The sequence below is a fragment of the Patiria miniata genome, unplaced genomic scaffold (genome assembly GCF_015706575.1).
Source record: "Patiria miniata isolate m_02_andy unplaced genomic scaffold, ASM1570657v1 HiC_scaffold_12, whole genome shotgun sequence".
NCBI classification, from domain to species: domain Eukaryota; kingdom Metazoa; phylum Echinodermata; class Asteroidea; order Valvatida; family Asterinidae; genus Patiria; species Patiria miniata.
The window spans coordinates 841,173-856,866 of record NW_024037050.1 but is presented as its reverse complement, the minus strand read 5'-3'; the positions used below and the strand labels follow the sequence as shown (position 1 = coordinate 856,866).

General features: G+C 43.7%; 1 protein-coding gene across 3 annotated transcripts; it reads left to right on the top strand.

Annotated features, from left to right (window-relative positions):
* The first annotated feature begins 562 nt into the window (after positions 1 to 562).
* On the top strand, positions 563 to 15,694 carry LOC119744526 (probable xyloglucan galactosyltransferase GT15). Of its 3 annotated transcripts, none has more exons than XM_038220485.1 (3): positions 563 to 1,110; positions 11,283 to 11,570; positions 13,503 to 15,694. In XM_038220485.1, exons 2-3 carry the CDS (start codon positions 11,380 to 11,382, stop codon positions 14,884 to 14,886), a joined length of 1,575 nt encoding a protein of 524 aa, XP_038076413.1. In that variant the 5' UTR covers positions 563 to 1,110; positions 11,283 to 11,379; the 3' UTR covers positions 14,887 to 15,694. The 3 variants fall into 3 exon arrangements, with proteins under 3 accessions (XP_038076413.1, XP_038076423.1, XP_038076432.1); XM_038220495.1 differs by lacking the exon at positions 563 to 1,110 and adding an exon at positions 3,694 to 4,091; XM_038220504.1 differs by lacking the exon at positions 563 to 1,110 and adding an exon at positions 5,447 to 5,730.

Genomic DNA, 15,694 nt, shown 5'->3' with positions numbered 1-15,694 from the left:
ACAAGAAGTTTGATTTGTTTGTGTTACAAAATGGTGAGGCAAGCTTTTTTGGGGGTCTATTTACTGATCTTGCCATCCTATATAGGTTGGCGCGGACATCCGGGAATTTTATACTTTGGCTTATTTATCTAGCTCCGGCTCCCAGTCCTATATTCTTGAAACTCAATGGTTCTTGAGTCTGGACTGCTGAATGGTAACACGTAGCATAGAGCACGGACGTAGCAACCGATAAAAACTGGTGTGAAAATGATTAGATGTTTTTATCGGATGACGTCAGCCCGCCTCCACCTATATGTGTGGCATTTCAGAATATTGGGGTTTTTTTTCGAGTGCAGCGTGCATTTGCGGTCGTGCTCACAAGACTAGCATTAGTTTCATCTGTTTAATAGACGAATGGAGTACGCGCGCGTGTTGGTTCACGGGCTGAATAGGGCGCTAATGTCTTTTACACACATTTTGTGCGCGTAACCCAAATTACGAGCGACACATTCCCGTTCGCAATATCATCGATAGGAGTTGCGCAATAGGGTGGATCTCAAAGTGATCTCAAATTACAGCCTATCAATAAAGAGAGTGAAGGGACGGCGATTAGTGTAGAGGTAGGCCTATGCAATTCCACAAGTGCCATATCTTTTAGAATTGAGCTCAGAAAAAAAGCTGCGAAACAAATTACTCCGCGCGCACGCTTTACATTGAATACGTAATTATTCTTCTTAGAGGGCCACTTGTATAAACTTTTGTAAAGTCGGGGCGCTTTGAATGATGATCCATCGCCTGGGGCGAACGCGTACGCTGAGTCGTTGGTTAAATCAGTTCAATGGGTTAATGATGACATTTTGGATGGGAGCGAGAAGTTTTTGTTTGGACGGTTTGTCATCAGGCAGCCCATTAGGCTTGTTTGTCGATGCGATGGGGTGAAGGGGTGAAAGCTGTTTATGTGGCGAACTGACCTCGACAAGGAGCAATCGAGCAGTCTGGCAGCTCCGGACCTAACCGTGTTCGTGTTCTTGATGACGCCTGACGTGGTACTGTTGAGCTTTTCCGGCTTGGTGATTCTGCAATCTGCATGAGCAAAACCGCATGACTGAGCAGATACCGAGCAAGTTGAAGGTAAGGATAAATCATAGAGCAAGGATAAATATGGATAAATATTGCGTTATTTCTCTGAAGGCCGTTTTGAACTCTGGATTGGCATTGGAAACTAAGTAAGATTTGAGGCTTTGCATGGTGGAGATACTAAATAATGAAAGGTTTGCGGAAACACCATGTGCGAATAATTTCTCAAGTAAGAGAATGATTCTGAAAAGAACCAGAGGTATAAACTTACCTGAAGACGGTCAGAGCATACTGACGTCGAGTTTATACCTCTGGTTCTTTTCAGAACCATTCTTTTAGTTGATAAATTATTCGCACATGGTGTTTCCGCAAACCTTTCATCATTGGAAACTAATTTAGTCATGTGAAGATGTGTCCCATGGTTGTCCTTGATGACCTGTACCTGTCAACGCACGAACCATTAAATGGATCATCAAATGAATTGTTTTTAATGCTGTCATTTTAAGGCATCAATTATGTCCGATTTATCTTTATTTTGAATCATATTGCCATTTACAAAGTACCTCTTTGGTGTTGCTGCTATTCATGAGCAAAACAGTGTGAAGCCATTTTATCTTAAGGCAGAAACTTTTTTGAGGTTCACACTTTTGAACAGAAACCCAGTGTGTGGCCGGTCAATGTTAAAATTCCGGCCTTGTAACAAATCGTGTTCTGAGACTCACTTCGCAAACTTATATGGCTTCACACCCAACCTCGTCCCCGAGGATGTCGAGCAGTACGCGCCCACCACTACCTGCTCTCCCACCCTGGTATTGGATCATTTGCATATGTGCAAGATTTTTGAACACGTTTGCAAATGAGGAATAGTCTGGGGCCTGCATGTGCGTTACATTAGCGTTTGTTTTTGTATGCGGTGTCTGGGGTAAAAACAGTATCAATTCGTCGCGCCGTGAGTTATAAAAACGCGATTTTTTTGGAAGTTTAAATGTTACAATCTGGCCCGCCAATATGCAGTTTCACATTTCATGTCTACATGAGCAAACTGGAAAGAAAAGGAGTATTATTGAGAAGGCGTGGACGTTATAATTACAATGATCGTGAAAACACGTAATGCACGTTGGAAATAACAACACAAACTACACGATATAAATCCATTATTAGCAAATTGCGGTATCGAATCAGGATACAGGAAAAACAATTCTATCCAGGGCTTACTATTGGAAGCGAGGTTGGAAATAAAGTAAGCACTGGGGACGAGGTTGCTTCACCCCGGCCATACCGCTGACTTCCTGAATGGATTGTCACGTAATTTACGTAATTTACGTAACCATACATGTATTAGGCAAAAAAGTTTAAGCGCCCTGCCTTTTTGATAAAAAGGAAGGAGAAGGCCCCTTCCCCCCCCCAAAAAAAAGACCGGCCGGTCTATTTTTCAAGATGGCCGCCAGCTTTTTTTTAAGTAGCCGCCACTTGGACTCAGAAAATGACATTACCAGCTTTATATGGGCTAGATGCAACAGACAAAGAGGCCAAAATGATGTCACTGTTTCAAATTTATCATTTGTTTTCGAAAGGAGGCGGCCTCCAAAAAGGAAGCGGGCAGGGACGCTAAACATGTTTTTTTTTATTTGGCCTAAATATCATACGATGTTGTTCGACAATGTTCTGACATTGACTACAGCGATTCCATTTAAAAATCCAATTGCAACAGTCATTAAAACTCAAGGAGGTTTCCCTTGTGCTTTGGCCACGGGTATTTTATCTCCCCCGACAGCCAGCGGACTTTGTATAATTCAATCTGCGAACCAAGGGCGGATCCAGGGGGGGCCAAAGGGGGCCATGGCCCCCCCCAAAACGAAACCAATTTTTTTTTTTTAATGTGACATCGCAATAAAGGCAGGCAATGAGTTCACCACCATCTTTTCCTCCAAAAAAATTGGTTAAAGTGGTCAGAAATTGCCTCAGATCGCACCACAGAGCATCTAGAATCCAAAATTTTTCGGGGCCCTAGCGGGCCCCGAACCCCACGCCGTAATTTTTTAGACCCACTTTTTGGGGGACCAAATTTTTTTTTGGCCCCCCCTAAAATTGTGTTCTGGATCCGCCCTTGCTGCGAACCATCGCAAATTCGATTTCATTTTGTCATACAGCAAGGAACAGATTTTGTTAATCATCCCCCCGTCTGGATTATCTTGACCGAAACCTGTCCACCATTTTGTGTAGGTGTGGATTTATACATAGAGCAAGGAACAGGGTCGGGCAAAGAAATCAGTTTTCGACTCAATGCAGGGTCACTTCAAACCGAAAGTGGTTTATACAACTTTCAATTCGTCTCCGCCCCCTGAGGAAACTTTTGTGAAATGTGGCACCTTACATTTTGCAGCTTGTATTGGGGTAGCTAGCTAATCATCGTAAAAAAAATACATGAAGAACGTAGATGGAGGCCATTTAAATCGCGACCATGAAGGCCGTTTGGAAAATGTATTGCTTTGTGTTCGCACTTTTTTGGTTAACCGCCGTTTCCTTGTTCTACGGTTTTTGTGTCCTTGTAAAGCCATATTATTTCTAACAAGACTTTCCCTAGAAAATAATGGATCGGTCCAAACTTATCGTCGCGTTGACTTGAAATTGGAGTTGTGAAGTCACAACGCAAATAGAAGCATTTCTGACAGCTAGCAGTAGCAGACGACTGCGACTGTGTGCTGTGCCGCCGTGCTGCTCGGGCGGCAATATTAATGGCCAACGTTCCCGAAGGACGGAATGTGAAGTATTAGGTCTCATATTTTGGTGTGACAAGAGCCATATGATGGCAAGCTGCGAAGGAAATATGTGAGAAATATGTTGCGATAATATTTTGGTGAAATTGTTCTGTCGGGCCCCGGGCCATTGGAATTATTTTGGACTCTAACTGCATGTTGTGCCGATCGTATGTATTGTGTTGTGGTACATGTTTGGCTACATGGATGTGCTTCGTTGCTGTGGATTGAACTTCTGAAGTATAGCTTATGATCCACCGATGGAATAACAAATTACAGGTACAACTTCAACTTATTTTGTGTTTTACTTTTGATTTGTTGTGAAAAAAGTTCATGATTAAATGTGATGTGAGAAATAGGTCAGGGAATTACTCATTGTTTTGTGTCATTTTATGCCGGTTTTTAGATCTTGAACATGCTGTCATAGTTCTGCTTGGATAAGTGCGAGTTGGGTGACGTGCATACAGATTTTCTATGGATGAATAGGCTTTTGGTATAAAGAAACCTTTGCATGGGATCATGTACTACAGTCATGACAGTGTACCGGACCATGAAGGAACATTTTTCCGTTATATGATACACCTTTTGCATTGTAGGTATCTCAGACCAGGCTCTATATAAAACTGCAGGGGCATGAGTGCAGTAAGTGTCCAACATAACATATGACTTTAGTGTATATAGGGCGATCACGCCGACAATTTCCTGTATTGGACAATGACAAGTGCACATCGATGTTCATGTCAAGGACAGGATGTACCAATCATTAACATCCAGCATGCAAATTGCCTGAATTACGTGAAACAATAATCCGTGCAGCCGTGGAGGATAATGTTTTTTCAGCATCGGAAGTGGTTACCCACAGAAAAGCAAACTGAATTGGGCCGATTTATACCACCCAAGCCTAGGGTTTCGGGGTGTGCGTGCAAACACATACCATAACAACCCAACAAACACCCCAACAAACCAAAATCATTTCCTCCTAATGATTTCGCAGAGCTTGCATCTGATATGGATAGGCCCGGATTCAGGCAACCTCGTTTCAATGGCGTCGAGCAGTACGCCCCCACTATAGCTGCGCTACTATTGTCTGGAGGTGCAAAGTAGATCTTGGGAACGATGTTCGGGTAGTAAGAGCTCAGAATATTCCTTGCAGCGTTTTTGAGAAAAGGGCTGTGAGAAATTCACGCAAATCCCGTTGCTTTTAGGGTTTGAGCAACAAACATAATAATGCGTCCTTGCTCAATGAGCGATTACAGCTTTGTTTTGACCATTTTCCTACCTCCATGGTTTTGACGGATATGCGGTGATGAATGGATCTGGATTAAGTAATCGTTCCGTCTGTGCCCGATCAAGTTCAAGAGGACATTTCAGTTTCTCCTTTCCAGACATCTCTGCCACCGATCTAAATAGGTCAAAAAGGCGGGAAATATTTATGTAGACGAGTGGGAGTTATGGCTTTACTAGTAGCCCACACGTAAAATCCAACTAACATATGGTTTCCTACCTCCATGGTACCACCACCACCTAGGCCTTGTTAGTGAACAAACAAGCAAACCAAACAAGTTTTCATTGTGTGTAAATTGGCTCCGTGGGAGGGTAACTCGAACCCAAGTTTATTAACCCCCGTTGGACGAGCGATTGTTTTCACAACGGATTGACTTCCAGTAGATGTGGGGCCCGAAAACCTTCAATAATGTTTGTAAGACGACATGCCTGTAAGGTATGTTTTCGTATTCTGGAACTGATCCCGATTTGAGCTTTTTAAGAAATGGACCAAGTTTACTTCATGAATTAAGTCGGAGCTAGGAAATTTGGTAACTCTCTGTCTAAATGGGAGGTTTTGCTGGCAGGTGTATTGCACACGTTGCTGCTTGTGATGATCTCCGACCTAGCGTTTGATTGGTGAGCCGTCGAGAGGGTAAGTGAGGTCACATCAGCTTGAGGTGTTAAACAGTTTATGGAAACTGCTATCGAAGTATTTGCGGGTGTCTCATGGGTCAATTGACGATCGACAACTTCAACCATAGTAGAGCAAGCTGCATGGATCGTCTCGACCACAAATACCAACACGATATTATCTTTCTTGTGGTCACACTGACGTAAATTTAAGCTGCTATTTTATAAGAAAACTTGATGCCGAATTTGCCGATACCATCTTGCGACCAATATCTGTTGCTAAATCAGATGGCATGAATTTTACTTGCTTTATCTCGGGGTCTGTTTTTTTCTTCTTCTGATTTATGATCTTACCATTTGGACCGGCGTGTCATGCGATATTATGACATTCTCCTCTTATAACCCAACTCACCAAACAAATTGATAAATTACGATCATGTGGTGTCGGGCTGTCAAAAGATCGTCTGCACACGATTTGTCAAAATGTTCTGGTTATGCATACCTTATCGGACGATAACATTTCTTTCTAAGAGGATATAGAAACAAATTCTGTCAGACAAGGGGTCTATGTACATGTATGGTTCACTTGAGATATTTTTTAGGTCAGTAATTAGTACAAAATGGCGGAATCAGTTTTTTTTTATTACATTAAAGGTATATAAACATTATAGGACCATTTGCTCTTTCTGCATTTTTTTTTCATTCGAACTTTCGAAGCAACAAATTGCCAAAAATCTTAAGTAAGGTGTATAGGCCTAAGTAAAACAGCTAACCTATTGCAGTTTAGCTCAGTGGCTACTAAAGTTATGAGAAAACAGAAAACAAGTGCGAGTGCACAATATACAGCTCTGGCCGTGTTAGCGAGGCTGAAGTTGCAAGAAGTCTGTATTGTATGAAATCGATCAAAATGTTCCATGGCAGAGCTTAAAAATGCGACGCCGATAGCACATATGGAACACCACACTTTTGGTAAATTTTTGGGACAGACAGACCGACAGACAGACAGACAGACAGACCACAAAGAGTTGACACGTATAGAAGCTCCTGCCAGAGCTAAAACAAAATTAATAATCACAATGTTTAGGGTCTTGCAACTGGACTCCGTGCTCGTAAAGAATTTAAAGGTGTCCGCCTGGCACACTTATTGGTTTTTTTTTTCGATCGAAGACATTCGAGTTGTAAGTCACAGGGTATTTGAGAACAGCCCTCGCTAGAACTTGAGCAAAGCTTTTCTAGCAGAGGCAACGCTGATTTTCCAGTATCCGGATGTATAGACCGGGTCACTTGGATCAGTGAGAGAGCCCTATATTTAAAATCTGTCATGGTAGTTGAGAAAAAATGGAGACCGAACTATCCCGCATGTTATCTGTCGTCTCGGGATATACATGAACTGTAATCGTACTTTGAGTACATTATTAAAATCGAATGCATCGTATCCAACTTTTAGCATTTCAAGATCTGAGCGGCTGGCTGAGATCTGAACTTTTTATGAACTCTCCGCTGCGTCCCGTGGATATCCAGTCCTGAGTGTTTATTATGTCCTTCCGTTGGTGAATGGAGTTTATCTTTTGCAGACATCGAAAAAAGGACTGTAAGAATATGACGATGCATGGACGCTGGAGGTGTGGGCGGGCTTTAATGTGATGTTAATGCTAACGCTAAAAGTTGAATCATAGAGCTAGGGCTTAATCAGAATGCTTCCCGAGTTCCGTCGCATAATACTTCGCAGGAGTTGGTCAAAAAATAAAAAAAAAAAGTTTGGCTGGCTAGGAGGTTGAGCAAAAATAATTTCATATTGAGATGCTGTGCGGTCATGGTGTCATGACACGTTAGACCAATATAATTATAATAGTCGGTATATAAAATCAAGAAAATCTTGAATTGTCGGGTTGTTGCCATCACAATCCGAAGAATCTAGAATGTAGCAAGACTGGGAAGTGGTCGAGTTTCGACACCCTGCATCGTGTCAATTGGAAATGACGGCGATTTAATACAAAATGCTGAAGAGTTAAGAGATCTCGTGCGCCCTGGATTCAAGCTAACACGCGCCGGCTGTTTTAGGGGAATAAAACTAAAACTCCAGTCTTGGCCCAAGACTAGTAGTCCTGGGACTGGAACATTGAGTTAGCCAGACCCTCCTCCTCCAGATCCAAGCCAACAGATCCGGATAGCAAAATGTTACCTTGAGTTAGCTACTTGGCTTGAGATTTCCTAGGCGCCAGGCCAATCTGGAAAAGGCTTAAAAGGTCATCCCAACTTACTTCTTTTCGCCTTCGTGGGGAAAGTCACGCGCTGTAAGGTATTTTAAGTGCATGGTTAAGATCATAATACTGGAATATATGGTTCACATAAAAGACTTCCTCGGAGGTGTTTTGGGTGTAAGACAATCAGTTCAAAACATTCGCGTGATGGCAGATGGCAAAGGTGCCACGGGTTAAAATGAGATCCCTCCCTTGATCATAGAGCTATACTGTTTCGATTCTGCGCGGATGCATATTTTATTTGGTAGAACCCTAGACTGTGTTCAAGTCTCGACCTTGCCTGGGTGACTGTCAGTCGATATAGCATTCTACAGCAAGGTCCAGTGCCACTGACATTTCTGTGAATTCCACTCAAAAGATTTTGCAATGGATAGATTTTACCCCGTAGCAACTGATCGAGACAAGCAAGAGAGCAAGGCTATGTTACAGTCTCATTTTAGGATTATACTCAATGACCCGAATTTATTCATAGGCGGGCCCTTCGAACTCCATCAAAATAGGGTACACAGTAATAAGTGCATGACTTTGTCATTTAACTATACTTAAATAGAGACTTCTATTTTCGCCAGTTTTCTTTGAAATGCCATAAAGCACATGACCAATATGGGCTTCCATCAAAATAACCAATTGAATTTCGAATTTTGAGTTGTTTCAATGTTCGGTCTGTTGCGTATGCAGATGTACACAAGAAAAGGGTTGTGTTCGACCTGTTTTGCTTGTTATCCGAACAGCGCCGTCCCAAAACATGCAAAACGAGACATCCCGGCAAAAGAAGCTTTCACCTGCCCGGCCGGCTGATGTGATGTCTGGGCCCACCCACACGCTGTCAGGATTATTGAATATTGGTCAGTTAAAACAAGAAGGTCACTGAATGTCGGGTCTTATAACAGCCAAAGTGGTCTGGAGTTCACATCGGCGAATTTCCCCGCCATGCCCAAAGTTCGTTGATACCGGTATGATTCACTTTACATGTAGTTTTGGTTCCACTATTAACCTTGTTTAAAACAACATAATATGTACCAAATTATAACGACTTTTATGAGATAATTGTGCTGGTCCCTCAGAAAGGGTCTGCCTTCCTCTCCCCTGTAAGTCCGACTGACTGACTGACTGACTGTGACTTATAGCCTTGTTGTTGGCTGGCGAAGAGAGCCGGCAGTGCTATCGTATAGGTTACCCCGTAATATGGGTTACATCAGGCTGATTATCACCAGATGCATAAAAAAAAGCCATGTGTGGGATCCGAGGCAAGCTTCAATAGGCCTTGCCTTGTCTTTGTCTGGTTTTTTTTTTTATTTCATAGGGATTATTTTGTGTTTTACACTTTCAATAGTATACTATTAGAGCTTTAATAAACAAAACCTGTTTTTTCCTGCTTTCTTGAAGTTTACTAAACCAAATTTCTCTTTCAGTACGCATGGAACCCTTGCTGGAGAAATCAAATACAAACGAAAAAAACAAGAACGAGGGAAGGCACAATAGTTACTATCCCAATGAATATCCAGAATGAGTGATGGTCTCAAAGTACATAGTACTGGAAAAATGAATGTGGGTCCATTATTATGTGGCAGTCACTGCATTCTGTGTTTACCACGGTCACCACAAGGGCAGTAGCCATGGAATTCTTCCGTATGATTGATAGCGCTAAATCCTGACGGCCAAGCATATGGGCCAAATTAACAAAATAGTATAGTTGCTTGGTTGTAGTGCCCAGCGTGATTCATGCGCAAACGGTGCGGGGACCTTGCGCGGTGAGTGTGCGAGGGCAGTGCGGTCCCCCGGGGGCAGCAGCGGCGATTTCTTGTCAAGATTTTGTCAACTTTGAAGTGGTAACTTATGCTTGGAAAATTCGAGGGGGGGGGGATGGATGCCACCGTAGTTCACATTTCTTTCCGTAATTCACTGTTGTGTTGACTTAATGTAAAATGGGAGCAATAATTATATAGGCGCTATGACACGGTTGGAATATTGTCTAAATTTAGGTCACATTGGTAGACATCCACGTGCATGCACACGGCAGGAATTAATGTGTGGATATTGCCATTGGCAACCCCGCATAAAAAATATGTACAAACCCAACTTCTAAAGACAAGAAAATACTCGGAACTCTCCAAGGTTACTCAATCAAATAGAGCCTCCGAATTACATGTACAAGCTAACAATCCTTTTCAGAGCTGGGACTCTAAATATTTTACAAAATCCTCAACTTCAAGACAATGTTGGGATGGACCAAACACTCTTGTAAGACAAATTAAAGTCGTAATTATTTTGGGCAGGCGTTGGCACTTTTCGATCCAAATACATTGGCCTGCAACCTCTCAGATTTATTTTCTCGCAACAACAAACCCTAGTTTATTGTGGTATCTAGCCAAATCGTTTTGCACCAAACAAGATCACACTTATATTTCGTTCTTGGTGAGGCGCATGCCGTATCGGTATCAGTCAGTGAGAGGATTTTCTTCGCTAAGTGATGCCTTCTTCCTGTGGGATGCCCCCAGTTAATCATCTGGTGGGTGGGATGGGGTGAGTGGGTGACCCCCATTTATCTTTAAGCTCCACAACCCAATTAGTCAACTTGTACTTTTCCTCAACTTGTGTACTGAATCAATTGGACCGTGATCGGAATGACATGACAGACGAAAAAGCCTTCACATTGTCATTTTTTTTGACCCCGCGAATCACTCGTTGAAAACTCTGTTCATGTAGAAATTAGTGTCGAGTTTTTTTTTTTCATTGGGTACACGTATCCTTCGGGGCTTTCTCATCGCTCGGTCGTAGATCACTCACGTTTTCTTGGGTTTTAAAGGGCAGTTTTGCCTTTTTGCATGCCCCTGGCCGGGTTCGCCGTGACTGAACGAGTGAAACAAGGCCCGTTTCTCTGATCTAGCCCAAGATACGTTAATGCTCAGTTGAGTGACAAATTCGGGTTCACCTTGAACCACAATTAGTCACTGAGAGGAGCCACCTGTCCAGCGAATCCCTGTCAACGTACATAATCAATTTTGTGGTAAAGTCATGAGCCTTAACCCGAATGAAACCTTTCTCAATTACCGACGTACTTTTATCACATTGTGTATAGTCTTGGTCCAAGACTGAACTTTTTTTTGACCGCGCTTGTGAGAGACCGACTGCATGCATTAGGAGAACAAAAACACATCCAGTCTTGGATGTGAAGACTACACAGTTGCTAGTTTGATCGAGAAAGCCCTTGGTACATCATTCATATCCGGATCCATGCACGTACACGAACTTGTATCGAAAACTGCATTCCTTGGAATTCATCATATTTTCCGATTATTTTTTCTCGTCACAGGCTTGATCAAGTCCGACAGCCCGGTCCGACTTGACCGGGAGACCCAGACAGCTTGACCGTGCCGATTACGCTGTCTCTCCCCGAGTGAGACGGCGAGATGTTGCGGTGGCTTCGGAGGCGATGGCGCCGGTGGCTGCCCGTGGGCTGTCTGGCCGCCGTAGTGATCATCAACTTGTTGGCGAGCGGAGGGGCGGGGTCGGAGGGCGCGAGGGACGAGGGCGGAGACGCTGGGCTTAAACAGCCCGTAATAGGTGATGTTTCGCCGCTGGCAGCAAATATGGGTTTCAGGTAGGTTACCTTGTTTTCAACAAGAAAATACTGAAAAGGTAAAAAAAAAGGGAAAAAAGACGAAAACCAAGTCTTGGCAAGCCTATAATAAAGCTGGTCGTAGACCCATATTTGGTCTAAGGGATCTAGGTAGTCAATTTGTTTTTGGCCAAAGTGAGGCTTATAATATAATGCAAGTCTAATTCCCAAATAACAGTCAGTTGGTGAGTCAGTCTGCCAGTAGTCGTTACGTCAGTGAAATAGGTAAAAAAGGACTGTAGGCCGGTCATTTGAGACTGGCACAGTGTCGAGAGTTAAAGCAAGTCTAATTCACTGAAGTGACAGTCAGTGAGTCGGCCGTCAGTCTAAGATGATTACAGGCTGGTCCCTCTGGGACCAGCAAACAGGAGAACAGGATGCTCTCAATGTTAACAAAAAGTTGACGTTTCACTCTGCACAAAAAAGTGGCTAGTGACAGGCCGGAATGGCGTAGGCCCTACGTTGCAGTTGTGAGACAAAACACGAATATGGTGTCTCGACCAAACAATTATGGTAAACTCGACCTTTTGTTTATAGCCAGCATGCTCTGTTAAACTTCAAGTTCATCATCTTGAACCAAAACAAAAACAAGTGCTGTTGACATTGGCGGAAGGCACATTGTGCCTCTGTCAGTAGTTCCAACATTCTACTGCCGATTTTCCATAAAAAAATGATAGTCGAAAGTCTATCATAAAATAATGACGTCAATATTTGCCAGTAGCTTTGTGGGTCCATGCTTTACAGTTTCAACAACTTCCGTTCCGTGTGACATTAGCCATCAGGCAATTAAATCAAAGGTCGTTTCTAGCCCCAGGTTATATGATACTGTGGGAAAATATACCTCACATTGTGTCTTCCTTTACCGAATGCGTTTGTCGTGATTTTCAAATTGTAACTCGATATGGTTTGGCCATGTTAGAACTGACACAAAGTGATTACCCTTTAATATTGAAATTACAAAAAAAAAATTCTCCTTTATAAATTTATCCAGTTTTTACTGTTTTATTTTCTTACAATGTTTACTGTTTTTGTGTTACTTGAAGTAACTCCCCAGACCGTTGATCGGTCGCTCAGTTTTCAATAATTGCTCCACCTCCAGTCGAATACATCCACATGATTCAATTTGTTTGCAATCACGAAAATAACATTATACAATCAGGATTGTATACGTTTCGGTATAGAAGTCTAACGGAATTTGCCAATTAATGTCCGACCGTGAACGTAATTCACAGCAATCAAAAGACCTTGAACCACAGTTACCAAATTGACATTGGCCTTATATATAAAGTGCATGAAACATTCATCACTGGTATCACTGCTGGGCAACGGAAGCAAAGTGCGTGCCGTAGCCTTAATTCACTATAACGATATTAAAGCGGGGGAGGAAAATACTAGATACCAAGTTGTTTGTCTAGTTTCCTATCGCTTGGTGGCAGCAGAGTTTCCCCACTGTCACGTGTTTCTGGGCATGCGCACATGTGGTATTTATTAAGCTTGCGCCATGCTGAAATGACAACGAGGCTTCATGTAAACCAATTTTCTGTTCCGTTTAAGTACTGTTTGAAAACATATAGTTACGAACATTATACACTTTCGGAATCCATTAAAGTGCCCGAACTTCAACCTTTTGGTCTAATATTTGAACCTCCCAGGCCCATAAGGGAGAAAATTAGAGGAAGTTGGAAATTGTTGCTGGTTTGTAAAGACCGTAGGCCTGTAGCAGACAGGTATAAGAACAGTTCTCGTTGTGTGTTACTGCAAAATGCCACCTTTACTTGTTACGTTAACAGCAGATCAAGGTTAAGTCGAAACGAAACTCATGGTCATATAAATTACACCTGACGTCCCGTCCGCAGTAAGATCAACGGTTCATTTCTGATGTCTGTATTTTCGTTTATCTTTGTAACATGACAGGAAGCGCCTACAGGCCTACCCGGAAAAGGACAGCCCAGGATCCCCGAATAGTCTGGAGAGTGTCAAAAACTCAGCGGGACCTGACGGCCAGCGCAGTCTGCCCGATCCGGTCATAGGTCACCACGGATCCCCGTCACAACACGGACAGCAGGGAAATCAAGAAACGCCTCCGCGTTTCAAAATCTTCGTGTACGATCTCCCTTTGCGCTTCAACACAAATCTGACTAGCTGCTCGCAGGCTCATTCTGACGGTTGCTACAAGTTCGATCATTTCGGGATGGGACCGGAGCTGCGACGGCACGATTATCTGTCGTACCGCGACACCCACCAGTTGTCTTCGGAGATCATCATCCACGAAAAGATGCTGCGGAGCCGGCACAGGACTCTGGACGCCGAAAAAGCAGACGCGTTCTACGTGCCTTTTTACGCCGCCCTGGCTTGTACCTGTAAGGTGAATTCCGAAATGGATATCAGTGAACTTTACGAAGACTTGTGGCGTTACCTTAGGTCCACGTCCCCGTATTTCGGGAGCTCCGGTGCCCCACGGAGGCCACACTTAATGGCCCTGGGGAAGATCGAGCGAGAATTTTGGACCAGCAATTGCCCGCTTCTCCGCGACACCGAAAGGACCGGTGGGATCACCTTCATAGGCGTGGAGGAAGAGGTAAACGAGGAGCTGCGAAAATATTTCAAAAGGACGAACAAGCGGATGGTCGTGGCGCCCTACCCGAGCTACGGTCACTTTGATTCGAGTTATACCTCATCTTTAGGGGTACAGAATCAGGCTGGCTTCCCAAGTGATATCAGGAAGACCACCAGAGATGTTCGGATGTTCATGGCGGTCGGGAGCCGGAAGGGACACGATGTCAGGGTGATCCTGAAGCGTCACATGACTGGGACGTCCCAGCGGTACGCCACCTTCACCGCGTCCTCCAGCAAGCAGCGACGGTACGCCGTGTGGTACAGCACCCCGGAGTGCCGACGGGACATGCAGCTGCCCGTCGTAGACTGGATGAGGCATTCGGTCTTCTGCCTGCAACCACCGGGGGACTCCCTGACCAGGAAATCCTTCTACGACGCCGTCATGGCCGGCTGCATCCCGGTCACCTTCAGACCCAAGAAGCGATCGGCTTCCGTCACCTACCCGTTTCAGGATCGGCTGGACTATACGCGTTTCACCGTCAACATCCCGTTGGATGACGTCCTGTCTGGAGCCGTTCGCGTCGTTGACCGACTGCGAATCATTCCCGAATCTCGGATCGCCGATATGCAGCGGCGGCTGGCTGAGGCCGCCCCGAAGTTACAGTACTCCTACCCGCCCACGTCCGAAGATGGGGACGCGTTTTCTATGATTGTGGAAGAAATGCTGAGAATAGCGGCATAGTTTTCACTCGATAGTCGGTATATTACCGTGATTATCGTTGCCATTAACCTTTATAATTTGGTCGGACAATGTAAAACATGTTGAAGAATTTTGCCATTAGCATCAGAGAAACTCAAAATCACTATTCGGGATCCTTGAGTAGTAAGAAGCCAAAGAAAGCAATGAAAAAATGAGGGTAGGGGTGTACTATAGAACCGAAGGAGGGGACCCAAGTTAGGTAACATTTTTTGATACACAAGCTTTTGAATGGTAAATGAACTCTTTAAAGCAATAATTTTTACAACTCATTATTGTACAGGGTAATCAATTTATGTGGCATTGGGTTGAAGGTATACCCTTCGGGCATTTTGTCCAAATCGTGGGTCCAAAGGAAAGTGTATATTTTGTACTAAGAAAAATAACCCGCGAAGCCTGACGGTACCCCCAAAGGTTCACATAATATTATTAATGGTTGCAGACCGGTAAATAGGCCCAAAACTGCATACGCCGACCAAATCATCATTTTCGTAGGCCCTCAGTGTGCTGTGATCCTTGCACTTGAGGGTTTGCAGATAAAGGTCCAAGATCTTATCCGGACTTGAAACTTAAATTGTTGAAAAAAAATGAGGATGAAATTGGACCGGAAAGTCGCTCTATTTGTAAATGGAGTGCATGGATCATTTTTCAAGATGGGGATGGACTTCTTTCCAGGACTACTGTTTAGCGGTGTTCATCTGTGGAGGGAAAATCCACTATGTCATCGGTAGCCCCATAAGTGTGAACAGAAAACGAAAGAGGGTTAATAAAGCTTTAATTTAATGTGTCTGTT

Bases quoted from the DNA above. Each gene is read 5' to 3' on its own strand.
- LOC119744526 (XM_038220485.1), top strand. From the start codon at position 11,380: ATGTTGCGGTGGCTTCGGAGGCGATGGCGCCGGTGGCTGCCCGTGGGC. The intron at 11,571-13,502 runs GTAGGTTACCTT...GTAACATGACAG, and splicing joins GCAGCAAATATGGGTTTCAG to GAAGCGCCTACAGGCCTACC.